At 31.4% G+C, this 16,716-nt stretch overlaps 1 protein-coding gene across 1 annotated transcript in view; it reads left to right on the top strand.

Annotated features, from left to right (window-relative positions):
- Positions 1–4: 4 nt before the first annotated feature.
- LOC133325629 (putative uncharacterized protein DDB_G0271606) overlaps positions 5–16,716 on the top strand; it is a gene marked incomplete at its 5' end in the record, with an annotated part of 110,062 nt that continues 93,350 nt past the window's right edge. The window contains 4 exons of the mRNA XM_061534350.1: positions 5–172; positions 245–336; positions 406–472; positions 702–1,259. Of these exons, the coding sequence (XP_061390334.1) occupies positions 5–172; positions 245–336; positions 406–472; positions 702–1,253 (879 nt within the window). The remainder of the gene's footprint in view (positions 173–244; positions 337–405; positions 473–701; positions 1,260–16,716) is intronic.

Raw genomic sequence — 16,716 nt, 5'->3', positions numbered from 1 at the left:
AAGCAATAACAATAATTTTAATATAAATGGTTCTAATAAAAATATTGTTCCAGCGAGGGCACGCAATGATAGTGCAACCTATGTAAGTTCCTCAAACAATGCAAATGTTAATAGGCTAAAACCGAATGTCATAAGTAAGGCTAAGGACAATCAGCAAGTAACAAAGAATAAGGTGAGTTCATTCTTTTTATCGACATTAGGTACTCACCCACATATAATAATCCCACACTTTTTTTTTTTGCAGAATATACGTATTATATCAATAAATGATTTTAAAAAGTTGTATGGAAATACAAATCTGAAGACTATGCAAAAGCTGCCACAATCGGTTACGAGGTATGTTTACAGTTAACGTATAATATGCTGAATACTACATTCTCTCGCGTTTTTTGTTTTTAATTGTAGCCAACAACGTGTTATAAATTCAAGGCAGCCAATGCAAATGAAGCAACAGCAGGTTCGTTATTTTGTTTAGACATCCTAACATTGTTAAAGTTTCACAACTAGTGCCGAACAACCACAGTAGTGGTAAAGGAGTAATACCTTGAATAAATGCTTGCATGAATTAAAACTTGTTTACCATTTAAATAAACATTATTTTAAAATGTTACGTACCATCTGACATATTTTATCGTACTATGGATCATTACGCATGCGTTCGTCCTTGATGGGATAATTCAAAAGTTATTTTTTTATTTCAGGTGAAGTTGGATATGAAATGTGTAGATGGCGGTAGTAACAGACAACAATCCGTTCCACAAGACAACATCGCTGTGCTTGAAGAGGATATACTACCCCATATAATACAAGTATCCAGCAAAGATGAAAACGACATTATAGAGCATGAAGCACAAAAAACACAAGCGATTGTAAAGACTGTGCCGGTGCCGTCTCATCAACAATCTACAGTTCCAAAACAAGCTGTGCGCCTTGTACCGGCTAAACGTGTTGAACATATGAATACCGTGCCAGTGCGCCAAATTAATGCAGCCAAAACCATCAAACTTAATCCCACTAAACCTCCAGTAAATCAGGAAAGCAGCAAAACAACGTCATTTTCGCCGTCAGTTATACCTCTACTAACTGTACCCGAAATCTGTAGGCAGTTATTGGAGTTGAGAAAGCAGAATGAGGAACTTAGAAGAAAATTCGAAATAGCCCAGAAGGAAAAAGAAGAATTACGCCAACGTCTGGATCGCTTGGAAGAATTGCTGCTTGTGGAGAGGACCGAAGATGAATATAACCATTCATAGTTTTACCTTTCACATAGCTGGGTTTGTTGACAACGATGCTGCCTGTTTTAAACGAAAATTTAAACTTATCTGGACTACATAGATTTAGTGTTCTCTCACTCGATAATTTTACGTAATATTTTAAGTTAAACTGCATTCTTAAGGATTATAATAGAAATGGTTTCTAATTAGCATTTTCCTTTTCTACTTCACTTATGGACTAAGTTACAATAATTGGTAGAATAGGTCTTTCATTCGTCACGTTTATGTTAAATATTTCTAAGAAAATTGAATTTCATGTCTAGTTTTATTTTTTTCATTTTTAAATGAACTTTATATATTTGTTCGTCAGTCTTGGATTCACCTATGCAAGTTCGTGTAAATAAAAATGAATAACATTTGTAATAAAAATTAATAGTAATGTTTAAGAGATCATACAAATTATTTACAAATGTATTTTGTAACACTAATATGCGCCTTTTTATATAACAAAAGAAAAATAAAATATAAATTGTTATATCAATACTTACAAAAACTAAATCAATATATGCAAAATTGTAAGCATAGAAGGAACCTATAACAATGTTCGTCATATTCAAGAAAAGTAAAAAAATAGAACCTTATCGTTTTTTTAGAAAAATGTTAAGAATCTGTCAAATGAGGAAAACTACTTGTTTCGTCTAGTTTTTTGTTATAAACGCCTTCTCTACTCCTTGGTTCATGTCCTATTTGGGGACAGAATGTTTCGAGCCATGTATATGCGTGTAGCTTAGGATTGTAGCTATTTGATTTATGGCATCCACCATTGGTCATTGTACTTCTAAGCAGATTCCATTGTTAATAGAATCGGCTGCCCTATCTGCAATGTCATTAAATTTAATTTAATGTAGTGTAAATTAATATTATTTGTCACGGGACTATTTTAATATATTCTGGCTTGACAAGTCACACGGTAGAGGTATATTGTTAGTCCTGATTTATATTAGGCGAGTTTACTTGCGGCAATTTTTATCGTTCTCTTTTGAACTTGCTTCATTCGTCTATACAAGGCAATTCGATTTCAAAAATATATATATTTTTTTTTGACAATTGCCAGAAAATTGTCGGTACGAGCAATTTTTTTCAAGTTCTATTCCCCTTGCCCCTCTCTCCTTCAAACAAAGACTTGCCGCAATTAAACTCGCCTAATATAAATTGGGACTTAGTTTGTTTGAAAAGTATGAAATAATAGAAAATAGGCTATAGCAATTTATGACTCCCATACACTATAATGCCGTACTACTATTGTTCTCTCCTTTAAGGGGAAAACACATACGAGCCAACATAACATGCCATGCCTGAAATCCTCTTATGTGTTCCCCTTTTGTGAACAAAATGAGTCATTGATCATAGAAATCGAAGACCATTATGCCATGTTCTGACGGGCATTCGAACATCGTATTTTTACTTACTTTTAATTCATGTTTTCCATTTTTTCCGAAAATATTGTTGCTATGAATAAATTTTTATATTTTCTCATTTCAAATGTGACATATAAAAAATTGGAGAATTTTTGTTTGGGTTTCCCCACATTTGTTTCTCGTTTTGTACGCTAATTAGAACAAAAGGGAAGGAAAAGGGAAAAAAGGGAATGCATATTGCATTATGTAGATTACAAAATTTACTTCCTTCTGCATATATTTGTTACTTTTCATTCTTCATTTTCAATTTTACCGGAAAAGTTTGAAAATTTCATAAATATTTTCAAACTGTCAAAATTAATTTATTTTCGACAAATTCTTGGTTATTCAGAGAGTGATTTGAATTTAATAACGTACAAAAGTCGGTGTTCGCTCAGAAAATGTTGTATGGGGAACTAAGTAATTACTTCATAATTAGGGGTCGAACAACGAATGAGAGAGCGAACGACGCTCGTCTGTACATGGCATTATATGTTTTTATTTACAATTCGGACTATTCGGTGTAGGTATCTTATTTGAATCTCATTTGCATTTCTTTGTATGATGCGCTGATGTATGTATGTGTTCACACCGCAATTTTGCTTTCACCAAACAGAAACAACAGCTTGAATTGCTCTCCATTAACTTGAAAATGTATAAAAAGTGAGTTGTTTTAAATTATAGTAATTATTCTTTTGTTACGTTATTTTGAATTTTAATGTACTTCGAAGCATACTTTTAGGCAAAATGATTATTTTTTGGTGCAAAGCAGAGTTGCTCTTAGTTGCATAGCTTTTCAAACAATTCGAGGTATAAAGTGAATTTAATTTTATTTGGTTAATTGAGGTAAATAAAGCTCGATTTTGCAATTAAATTTTAATTTTATTAATAGCTAAACGTTATTTATTAGTTTAGTTCCGGCGTTAAAACTACTTTGGAGAATACATACACTGGTGCAAACGTGTAAATGCGGCCATGGCCAGCCGATTGAAGTCGCCGTACGTATCCCTATTTACACATCCATCAAAGACATAGAAGCAAGGTAGATATACAAGGTAGCCGCATCGGCGAATTTCTACAACAAACATCGGTTGTTGTATTTTGATATGTCAAAAATATTTTGCCAAAACAAACAGATTGACAAGATTTTTTTACACAAATTCTCGTAGAAAATGTTAATAAAAGTATTGTCAAAAAAGCTCTTCGAAATTCGGAGATTTTCATTTATAATTTTGTTTTTTTAATTTTTTGGTTCAACATTACAACAACATTTTTGACATTTATTTGTCCAACAGCTGGGCTGATGCCGCTACCTTATTAAATATACCTTGCAAATAAGTATAAAGATAGGACAATTGAATTTCCAAGTTGGCCGTTAGATGGCTTTTGCTCTGTTGTTACGATATCGTGTTACATACCGCCTACTGCGGCGCTACGGTGGGGTTCCAGCTAGTCAATCGGGGCAACCACTTTCAAGGGGATTCTCAACCCAACCACCGTCAGCCCTAGGGGTCGAACAATTGACAAAAAAGGTAATCAATAAATAAATACAAAATAAAACGACACAACACAACATACAACCATGACAAGGGAACTTGGTGTCTTGGTTCCCACACTTAGCCCACCCATCCTTGACCCTTCCGTCCAATTAACACAAATAAATTTAAAGGGCCCCTATTTCCACACACACTCACCTCAGTAACTTACATTCTAATATCCTCTCTCACACAAAACAATTAGCAATTCATATTTTTATTACTTAAGAGCAGACATTAAAACATTTATTATCATATTTGACTTAATCCTAATACAAAAAAATTTTTAAAACAAAGGTCATATAACGAATTCCTAACACCTATTTTCTCTCCGTGTGAGTCAAAACATCACGGTTACCAACACTCTTTAGGGCATACTACACGGCCAATAAGGCCACTTTATACTCTCTTCCACCTGCCTAATAGAGCTCTGTTAGTGGTGACGTGGACTGTTAATTCATATCCACAAACGCAAAACTTAAATTATGATCCACTTAATCATTGGCAACCTAATCTCACTAGAATTAGGGGTTAAAAATCCTCACAAAAAAATAATTATCATAAAAATTCTTAATAACTAAACTAAACTACTAACAATTACAACATAAATTTAATATTTAGGGTATTTTTAAAATATTTGTATGGTCGGTTTTGTTTTAGCTTTGGTGTAATTATTTTTCGTTAATAAAATTGATTCTGATATTTCGTTTTTTCTTTTGTCTCTTTTCAGACTATTACGTTGGGGATTTTGAAGACTCCGGTCTATTTTCGTTGGATTTGGGTAGGTTTATATATTAACAATTTTACCTGGTTTTCAGTATTTAATAGTTCGATTTTCTTGTTACTTCTTTACAGGAATATACCAGGATTTTACAGGCCGACTTTGGTTGTGGAGGATCCTTGGCACAAGTGTTAACCTCCCAAAATGATGTTAAAAGGATTCCGTCCCAGTATGTAAAAGGGGCTTTTTGGCGGATTTTTCCTTCTTCCCCTGATTTTTCGCTGACCTCCTCCGCAAGGATATTTGGAGGGGTCAGTATATTTATTTCGGTGTTGTGGTTTGATTTTGGCGTTCACTTGAAAAAGAACAAAACGTTTCAACACCAAAATTTAACAATTACAATAACAAAACAATGTATTCACAAAACAATAAATAACACTTACATATTTGTACACGCACAAACTCGTGTATACAACACAACACCAAATTAAATAAAAATTACAAAAAAATTATGGCAACTAATTTTGCTTATTTTGTTGGTTTTATTATTTTGGGGAAAATTTTTCAAAATGGACACTTTAAGCTAACACCAATAACTATGGCGATTTTCTCCGCTTGAACCCTTTTATACGACCAAAACCAAACAGCATTTTCCCTCCTTTCCACATTTTCGCCAAATTTTCCGACATTTATTTATTTTGTTTTGGTGTACACCCAAACCTATTACACATTGACAGAGTTGTATTGATGCACGTTACGTGACTATCGCCACTAACTGTGCTATCAGTTTTGCCAACTGTTCATATACAACTCACTTCGGAGCTTACCGTATCCGGCTCATTTTTTCCTGACCGGCAGCAAGCAAGCACAACACATTGGAAAGTCGCTGCCGGTATTGTTGAAAAATTTAATTAAAATTAAATAAGCATGCAACAATCGTAACAACATTTTCTGTTAATTAAAAGAGAACAACATTTTTTACTTTCTGAAATGCAATGGAATAATGACAGAAAAATCCTAGAGAGTTTAAAAACAATTTATATGGCTGGCAACATTCTGCAAATATATATGATGTGTTCCACAATGTGCAAGGCGAATTTTTGTCGCTGCTACAGAAATGTATAAATATACAATAAGAAGAGAGTAAGTACATATCAGAGAATAACAACAAGTGGCTTATTTTGATACTTATGCGCCACTTGCTAATTGTGAGTACAATTATGTTTTGCCACTTGAACAACAAATTCATTGATTCATCGACACTCGGGTATGTTTTGTCGTGTTTTTTTGCGCACTCGGGTAAATTTCATGTCTTACTCTCTTGCTCTCTGCACATTAAGTGTTGTTATTTGTTGTTGTTACTCAGCCGCGTGCCTTATGCTTTTCGAGAGCGTAAGCACAACGTGTGACAACCACCTTCTGGTTGTGTATGAATACCTTAGGCCATACCTTGTATCATCAATCCAACCAAATGTATTTTATGGGGCATCACACAAAATATATTGTTTATTATGAATGAATTGCTTTTAATATTCATACTCATATTTGTAACTACACTTCTATTAAACAAATTATGATGTTATCATCCATGTGTAACCACACATATTTCGATTCTCTTTCACAGATCTGGACAAACTAAAATGTTTATTATTAAGGATACCACCAACATCGCGTCCCGAAGAAGAGGATATTTTTTTTTTTTTTGTTATTGTTTCAGTCATTTGACTGCCTCATATCTTCCTCGTCATGTCTTATAATCCTGAAAGAAAAAAAAGAAGACATTTATCCAATTTGTTATAAATTATTTTGATAAACACTTACCCTTTTTTCCATCATTCATTGTGAATGAACAAATACCACCAGCAGCAACCAACTAAAAACACCAAACATATCAATCACCTCCAAAGTATTCTGTGGGGTCTCTGACTTTACCTTTATGAGAAATATTTGCACCAAACCAGGCAGCATCTATATTTGTGTAATTTCCTTTTTGTAAAATTTTTTTTCAATAATATTATTCACGATTCACCAATCCAATTAAAAAATGTAAACAAAAAATCTATAGGGATTCTTAGATCGAAAACTGACCTTGTTGCTTTTGATGGCGTTACTACACCAAACTGTTCCCAAGTGAAATGTTGTACGACCGGCAGTACAAAATGTTGGATATGTCGATGTTGAACAATAAATCGCATCATATCCAAACAAATATATTAAAATGATTTTTATCATTTTTATGATTATAAAATAATAATAACAATTATAGTAATATTGATTAATAATATTAACCAAAAAAAAAAACATAAATAAATTATTAAATAATTAATGACATCACCGCCCCCTACAATTGCCGCCGAACATTAAAAATTTGTAAGATCCCTCTATATGGATCGCCAAACATTAAAAAAATTTAGGATCCACCATAGTTGAAAAAATCCGATTTTTCATCACTGGTATGAAACCCCAACGTGTGAGGTTAACCTTAAAAAGAATCACAGTGAACAATCAGTTTGTCACATTGATTAAAAGAGGTCACCAAAAGTCAAGCAATTTTATTACTTCAAGTGGTGAAATTTTATCATTAAAAAAATAGAAAATAACGATAAAATTGCAAAAAAAATATACAGTTATATATTTTTTAAAATCAATAGTTAATAATTTCCGGATAATTTTGTGGGTTAACAAAATTTTAAGATAAAAAAAATCAACTGAACAAGATATTCAGGTGAGAATCTTTTATTGAAACATATTTTTTTTTAAAAAAAAATCCATTTTCTTTAAATATGAAAAATATTTATTATATTCCATAGAATATAGTGGTAAACAAAAAAATACCACAGCTAAACTATTTGCTGATTTTTTTAACCGCGGCAATCAGCAAATACAAGCTGTGAAATAAAGGCGGATACACCACATATCACAAACATATTTCTATGGTGACAGAAATAACAAAATGAGCCTAAAAGAAACCCCACAAAACATTAATTAAAATCCTCAGGTTTGGAAAATAGAACCAAAATTTGAGTGAGTACCAAAACCCAAAAAAACTTGCTATAACCTCAAACCCAAAAGTTGCCATAAAGAGCCATAATCTAATGATCCACGTGATTACATCATTCACAATAATTACATAACCATTTTGGTTTTATAAAGAATATTTTAAGGCGTTAGTAATTGTATTACAATTATATCGTATTAAGGGTATTCACGAAAATATCCTACAATAATTAAAATTGATTTAAAATAAAAAAATATATATACTTAGAGAAAACATATAATTTGCATATAAAAATTCTATGATATACGATAATATAACCTAAAAATAATTTTTAAAAGAAAGAAATATGAAAAATTAAAATAAGATACCTAAAGTAAATATTAATCAATAATGCTAATTTAAAAATACATATAAATATAAAAACAGATAAATAAAAGAAATTGTATATATAATATATAATAAATAAAATAATGTAAGAAAACATAAAAATAAGTGCATGCTATTAAAAGTTAAAAAGACATATTATATATTGTAAAAATCATATTCTAATCAGAAACAATAAGAAAATTTACTATTAAACTATTGTGTAAAATATTTAAAAATACTTCAAATTTAATAAATTGGTTTAGAAGAATAATAACTAAATTGAAATTTGTAAATTTAATTAATTAAAAAAAAACGAAATTAAAAATGAATATTATTTATCTGATAATTTTTTGAAACTTGTTTATATTTAATCAAAATGTATTGATTTCTAAACTAAAAATGGGTTGAAAATTAATTAGATAGCGGCTGATTTGATTGTGTTTGGGGTATTTTCAAAAATTAATGGCATGAAAATACCATGGCTGACTGAAAAATGTCATAAGGGGAGGGAAAAGCCATAGAGGTGTAACATCTAAACCTCGTTAAAGTGGAAATCTATATGGTGTTCAATTTAAACTATGGCTTAATGGTATAATATTTTGGAATACATCCGATTAATAGAATTAAATTTAACTTATCATTTATTTAACTTCGTTTGAATTCAAAAACAGGTATAAAATTTTATATTGACATTTAAAGCGGAAAGAATCCACCCATTTCCGGCGAGCTAAGCCGCAGCCTAAGACCTGCATACCAAATCCGCTTAAAACAAGTGTCACATATATGGCGCCCAACGTGGGGCAACCCAAATTTTTTAAATTTTCAATAGACCAAACTCTTCATCTGGCTATTATCGCAGAATCGGTATCCCGGAAGGCAATTTTAATGCCATGCCGCGTTGTACAGATACTCCAATAAAGTCAAATGTTGAGTTACTGATTGAAGAAAATGACATTACAATCATAGAAGAATCATATTTTTCGGCTATAGTGCTAAATATATATTTGTTCTTCTAAGAAAGTAATAATCATAGACTTCGAAAAGTATAATCCATATAAAAGTTGATAAAAAAATCGTATTCCAAAATAAAATCATTTACATATTATAAAAAGACCAGTTTAAAATGGACACAGTATTTAAATCGTTTATTAAATTATAAGCATAATTAAATATATTTAATACAATTATATTCTAAATAATTAATTTCCTAATTAAACACATTAGAAAATAATAATATTTTAGATCTATAAAAAAACAATTGTATACAGATTTCCAAATTTAATGTAACAAATTAAATATTAAGCTGCTATCTAACAAAAATATTTCAACCCAATAAAATTATCAAGAAAATAAAATAAAAATACTAATAATTATAAAATATTTATTTTTATGTTTATAGAATCTTTATTTTTGATTGTAAAACAAATTAAACAAAATTATATATATTTACAAAAATTATACATTTAAAAATTATACATTAAAAATTATTAATTAAAAAAAATATATTATAAATTACTTAATTTTGTTAATTATTATTTATATATATATATATATATATATATAGTATTGTATATTGTACTATATGCATAATATTATAAATCCATATATTATATATAGTATAAATCCACATATATCTGAAAGAAAAAAATAAGAAATAAGTTAAAAAAGAAGAAAATTCAGATAATTCATTATAATTTTAATCAATTAAATAGTTATTTATGAAAATAATGTAAAAAAATCATGAATTTTTGAATATGCAAATTTAAAAATGGTCAAAAACAACTAATCAATTTACAATCTTTAAATATATCTATCTCTATTACATAATTTATTTTCCACTTATATTTAGCCTTTCATATACATTTCATAACAAATTATCAAAATGGCAAGTAAAAATCCCAATATTTTACCTAGCAGGTCTTCTACTAGAATAGCTAATAAAAACAGTACTTCTGTAGACCCTGTTCCTTCTACTTCCCATGCGGCAATACAAAATAATAATGCTATTGATAATCAAATTTCTCTCAACAATCCTGTGGCAAGTCAAGCCAACACCAACAGTTCAATAACGTCTGTCATTGATGCAAATCGTACAGTTATTCAATCTGGAATACCACCATTAATGTCTCTAAATGTTCAAGCACCAACAGGTCCACAAACGACATCCTCACCAGAAACAGGAACGTCTGTGACCAGACCTGAATTTAGTAGTTTAACAGCACAAGAAGTGAGAAATCAATTTGAAAGAGATTCTAGAAATCTACCTACAAGTGAAAATATAAATCTCGAAGCACCTATAAATAGTAATAGCGGACCAAGCTTACGTGAATATATTAATGCCTCAATTAGAGTAGCTCAATCTCAAGCTATAAGATCAATGGAAGATAGACTAGCTGTAATGATTCCTCAAGTCGTTAGAACTTCTATTAACTCTTTAGGACATTTGTCTTTCAATAGTCAAGACCAAAATAGAACTGAACAAGAACATGCAAATAATTTCCAACAACAACGACAATCTAACAATATTAATCGCGAACCTTATTCGCACAATTTGAGCCAAAATTTTGCAATGGGCTATAAACCTATAACTCCAATACAATTGCAAAAATGGGGACTAAAGTTCGATGGTTCATCAAAAAATATTAGCGTAGAAGAATTTGTGTTTAGAGCTGAATCCCTAAGACTGGATTATTGTTGTCCTTGGGATGTTTTCGTCAAAGGATTCCATCATTTACTAACCGGAAGAGCTTATGATTGGATTTGGCAATTTCGCCAACAAAACCCTTTGTGTGAATGGGATTTCTTAAAATATAACTTTATAAGAAAGTTTAGAAATTTCGAAAGTGATTTTGAAATCCAAAGAAAAATTATTGAACGTCGACAGCTTCCTTCTGAAACTGCCGACATCTATATATCTGAGATCATAAAACTCAAAAACCAAATGAGAATTCCCATCCCTGAGTTTGAAATAGTGCGAATAATTAAGGACAATCTCAAAGAAGGTCTAGTTCAACTCATATATCCAAAGAATATAGAATCTATAGACATCTTAATAGAAGAGTGTAGACGAGCTGAAACAAATATTGCAAAAAGAATGTTATATCGACAACAACAACAAAATTTTCGAAAAATTCATGAAATCGAATTCGAAAATGAACCATTTGATCCAGTTTCTAACGTCGAAGCAATTCACACAAACATGCCAGTAAAACAAATAACTTGCTGGAATTGCAAGAAACTTGGACATTCATTTATCGACTGCGATCTTGAACAACGAAATATATTTTGTTACAAATGTGGGTTCGACGGAGTAACGTCACCCAAATGTCCTAAATGTGTGGGAAACCAATACAAGAGCATGGTGAAAACTGGGAACCCATGTTCTCAAAAGGAGATTTCCCAGTAAAACCAAAAAACACAGATTTTCCAATAATAAAAACTACCCAGACATTCAATCAAAAACCAAATAATTTTCAGCTAGCCAAAACAAACTGTCCAACAACAAAACTAAAAACTATTGTTCCTTATGAAGTAAGACTAGAGCAATATAAAAAGAAAAGAGAAGAAATTTTTAAAGATTTTGTGCCTGAATTAAGTAAAAAAATAACAAAGGCAAGAAAAGGTTATATCAGAAGAAAGGAAGAAAGAAAAATCATAGCATCTGCATGTTTGGATATCGATAATGATATCAGACCATACATGCAAGTTAAATTAAATGACATTGAATTTACAGGTTTAATGGACAGTGGAGCATCAATAAGTTGTTTAGGTTCAAAATGTATAGAAAATGTTGAAGAAATGAATTTACCGATTTTGAATTTTAAATCTAGCCTAAAAACCGCGGATGGTAAACAACAACAAATTATTGGCAAAGTTCAAGCTAACGTACAATGTGGAAATAAAACCAATATAATGACATTTTATTTAGTACCCTCTTTAAAGCAAAAACTGATTTTAGGATATGATTTTTGGCAAAAATTTAACTTCAAAATTTCCTTTGAACCAAATATTAAATCCAATGAAATATCAGAGATTGAGATAGACAGAAATATGCATAGTTTATCATATGAGCAGAATATTAGGTTAGAGAACGCCAAACTGTCATTTCGTTGCTATACGAAATACGGTCTTGGGAAAACTAATCTGGAAAAACACGTAATAGATATTGGAAGTGCTCCTCCTAAGAAAATGAGGTATTATCCAGTTAGTCCCGCCGTACAAAAATTAATGTACGACGAATTAGACCGTATGCTCAAACTTGACGTGATAGAAGTAGCACAAAATGCGGAGTGGAATAACAGAGTTACCCTTGTCATAAAACCAAATAAAAACAGATTATGTTTAGATGCAAGGGAACTCAATAAAGTGACCCGTAAAGACGCTTATCCACTGCCTAATATAGAAGGTTTATTAGCAAGACTCGGAGATACGCATTACATATCTGCTATAGATCTAAAGGACGCATTTTGGCAAATTCCTCTGGAGGAATCAAGCCGTCCTTTGACAGCATTCACAGTACAAGGTAGACCTCACTACCAATTTAAGGTTATGCCATTTGGATTGTGTAATGCTGCTCAAAGGATGTGCAGGTTGATGGATAAAGTTATTCCTCCTGAGTTGAAAGACCGTGTTTTTGTGTACCTGGACGACCTATTAGTGGTATCGCAAAACTTCGATATGCATATGGAAATGCTTAAAATAGTAGGTGATAGATTAACGAATGCTGGTTTAACCATAAATATGGACAAATCAAAATTCTGCTATAAAGAGCTAAAATATCTTGGCTATATTGTTGGAGCAGGCAAATTAAAACCAGATCCTGGAAAAATAGAAGCCATAGTCAATATAAAATTGCCCAAAAATCAAAAGGATGTAAGAAAATTTCTTGGTACCGTTGGATGGTATCGTAGATTCATCCACGATTTTTCTACATTAACTTCTCCTTTAACGGATACTTTAAAAAAATCTCCAAAATTCATAATGACACCACAAGCTAGTGACTCTTTCGAAAAACTAAAAATTTGTTTAGTTTCAAGTCCGGTTTTATCAAGTCCAGATTTTTCAAGACACTTTTTTGTCCAATGTGACGCCTCAAACGTTGGAATTGGCGCTGTTCTCTTTCAAAAGGATGATGATAATGAAGAACACCCTATTGAATACTTCTCCAAGAAATTGAACAGTGCGCAGAGAAACTATTCCACGACAGAAAAAGAATGTTTGGCAGTAATATTGGCCATAGAGCGATTCAGGCAGTATATCGAGTTAATGGACTTCACAGTCATAACCGACCATTCAAGCCTTCAATGGTTGATGAGACAGAAAGACCTTAACGGACGTCTAGCGAGATGGAGCCTAAAACTCCAAGGGTATAAATTTAACATTGAACACAGAAAGGGAACCAAAAATGTAGTACCTGATATGTTATCTCGGTTAGATATGGAAGAAATATATATCGACACAACTTCTCTAATTGATCTTAACTCAGAAGAATTCAAAGATCCAAATTATTTGAGTCTAATAGACACGATAGAACAGAATAAGAATAGACTACCAGATTTAAAAGTGCTCGATGGAGTTGCGTACAAAAGGGTTAAGTTTAATCAAATTGATGTTGAAAATGAAGAAGCATGTTGGAGAATTTGGCTTCCAGAAAACTTAGCTAAAGATATAATAAAAAAATGTCATGAGACAAACACTTGTCATGGTGGTATAGCAAAGACTATACATAATATAAGGCAATATTTTTATTGGCCATCAATGGTCACAGATGTAAAAAACCACATTAATAGTTGTGATACGTGTAAGGAAATAAAACACCCTAAACAAACCCTTAGACCACCTATGGGAAATGAAGTGATCACGCTACGGCCATTTCAAAAGGTCTACATTGACTTTTTAGGACCTTATCCTCGGTCTAAGTCAGGTAAAACATTTATTTTTATAGTTTTAGATCACAAAACCAAATTTGTTTTATTGAAACCAATGACCAAAGCGACAGTATCACTGGTGAACAAATTCCTTGTTGAAGAGGTATTTTATAAATTCGGAGTTCCAGAATATATACATTCAGATAATGGTAAACAATTTACCTCAGAAGCCTTTAAAGACCTTTTAAAACTGTTTGGTGTAAAACACATCCGTTCAGCAATATATGCACCACAATCAAATGCTAGCGAGAGAGTTAATCAGACCATATTAAGTAGTATTCGTAGCTACCTTAAATCTGATCAGGCTAAGTGGGATGAAAAACTACCAAAAATCGAATGTGCTTTGCGTTCTACCATTCATGCCTCAACAGGTACTACACCTTACTTTGCGCTAACAGGTTACCAAATGATAACACATGCAGATGCCTATAAGATTTTAAAAAAATTAAATGCCTTAGAAGACGGACATATTGATGTACTACCTAAATCTGATCAAATGCAGCTATTACACCAGAAAATTAATAAGAACATACACGAGGCTTACGAAAGAAACAAAAGGTCATATAATAAAAGAAGTAGAGTTGTTTCCTATAAACCCGGTCAAGAAGTATATCGAAAAAACTTCGTCCAAAGTAATTTCAAAAAGGGTATAAATTCAAAGCTATGTAAACCCTGGATTAAGTGTAGAATAAGAAAAGTTCTAGGAAATTGTCTTTATCTAATTGAAACCCTAAAAGGAGACCTAATAGGAACTATACACGCACAACATCTTAAACAATAATGTTAGTTATAATACTTATGACTATAATTAATCTTAAAATCTAAATTCTCACCAAATTCCAGGTAAAAGCTTTCAACCATATCCATTTAAAGCTGTTTGGTTTCGATAAGTTCAAAAATCCATAGTACAAATGTTTTCTCCATTCAATGCCTACAAAAAGAAACAGATTAATAATCGAACTAATAATAATAAAATCTATTATAAACTGTAGACACAATTTTCATACAAACCACACACACAATGAAATTCCATCTATTCAAATAGTCCTCATGAAGTACCTGAAAAGAAATAAAAATCTGATTAGACACTCATTAACACTAGTACACATTTGGAAAAATACTTTCCTTTCAATAAATCTGCCTGAAAACATGGATGCTTAATTCCGACCGATTCAATGTGTAGTCTGTTTGTTTACATTCCAAAAAAAATTATCACAACCTGTAATGAAAGTAATTATAAATACTATTCGCAAAAAAAAAAAAAATTATCCATACATTCTTACATTTTTGTTGTTCTACCTAATTCCCAACACTTTTACACTCCACAGGCTGCGTGAAAAGTATTGGCTTTGTGACAACCACCTTCTGGTTGTGTATGAATACCTTAGGCCATACCTTGTCTCATCAATCCAACCAAATGTATTTTATGGGGCATCACACAAAATATTTTATTTGTTATATATGAATTGTTTTCCATATTCATATTTCACCCTTCACTACATCCATGTGTAACCACACATGGATACCGCCAACACCAACATCGCATCCCGAAGAAGAGGATATTTTTTTGTTATTGTTTCAGTCATTTGACTGCCTCATATTTTCCTCGTCATGTCTTTTAATCCTGAAAGAAAAAAGAAAACATTTATCCAAGTTGGTATTAATTATTTTGATAAGCACTTACCCTTTTTCCATCATTCATTGTGAATGAACATATACCACCAGCAGCAACCAACTGAAAACACCAAACAAATATAATCACCTCCAAAGTATTCTGCAGAGACTCTGACTGTTCCTCGATGGGAAATATTGGCACCAAACCAGGCAGCAGCTATATTTGTCGTCCCCATCTCTCCTTTTTGTAATTTTTTTACAATAATATTATTCGGATTCACCAATCCAATTAAAAAAATGTAAACAAAAAATCTATAGGGATTCTTAGATCGAAAACTGACCTTTTTGCTTTTGATGGCGTTACTACACCAAACTGTTCCCAGGTGAAATGTTGTACGATCGGCAGTACAAAATGTTGGATATGTCGATGTTGAACAATAAATCGCATCATATCCAAACAAATATATTAAAATGATTTTTATCATTTTTATGATTATAAAATAATAATAACAATTATAGTAATATTGATTAATAATATTAAAAATAATATTAACCAAAAAACATAAATAAATTATTAAATAAACAATTGACATCACTGCCCCCTACAATTGCCGCCGAACATTAAAAATGTGTAAGATCCCTCTATATAGATCGCCAAACATTAAAAAAAAAATGTAGGATCCACCATAGTTGGAAAAATCCGATTTTTCATCACTGGTATGAAACTCCAACGTGTGAGGTTAACCTTAAAAAGAATCACAGTGAACAATCAGTTTGTCACATTGATTAAAAGAGGTCACCAAAAGTCAAGCAATTTTATTACTTCAAGTGGTGAAATTTTATCATTAAAAAAATAGAAAATAACGATAAAATTGCAAAAAAAA

This window comes from Musca vetustissima, unplaced genomic scaffold (assembly GCF_032173495.1).
Source record: "Musca vetustissima isolate MV318-11 ecotype Yass unplaced genomic scaffold, APGP_CSIRO_Mvet_v1 utg36989, whole genome shotgun sequence".
Lineage (NCBI taxonomy): Eukaryota > Metazoa > Arthropoda > Insecta > Diptera > Muscidae > Musca > Musca vetustissima.
This window is presented reverse-complemented; position numbering and strand designations above follow the sequence as displayed.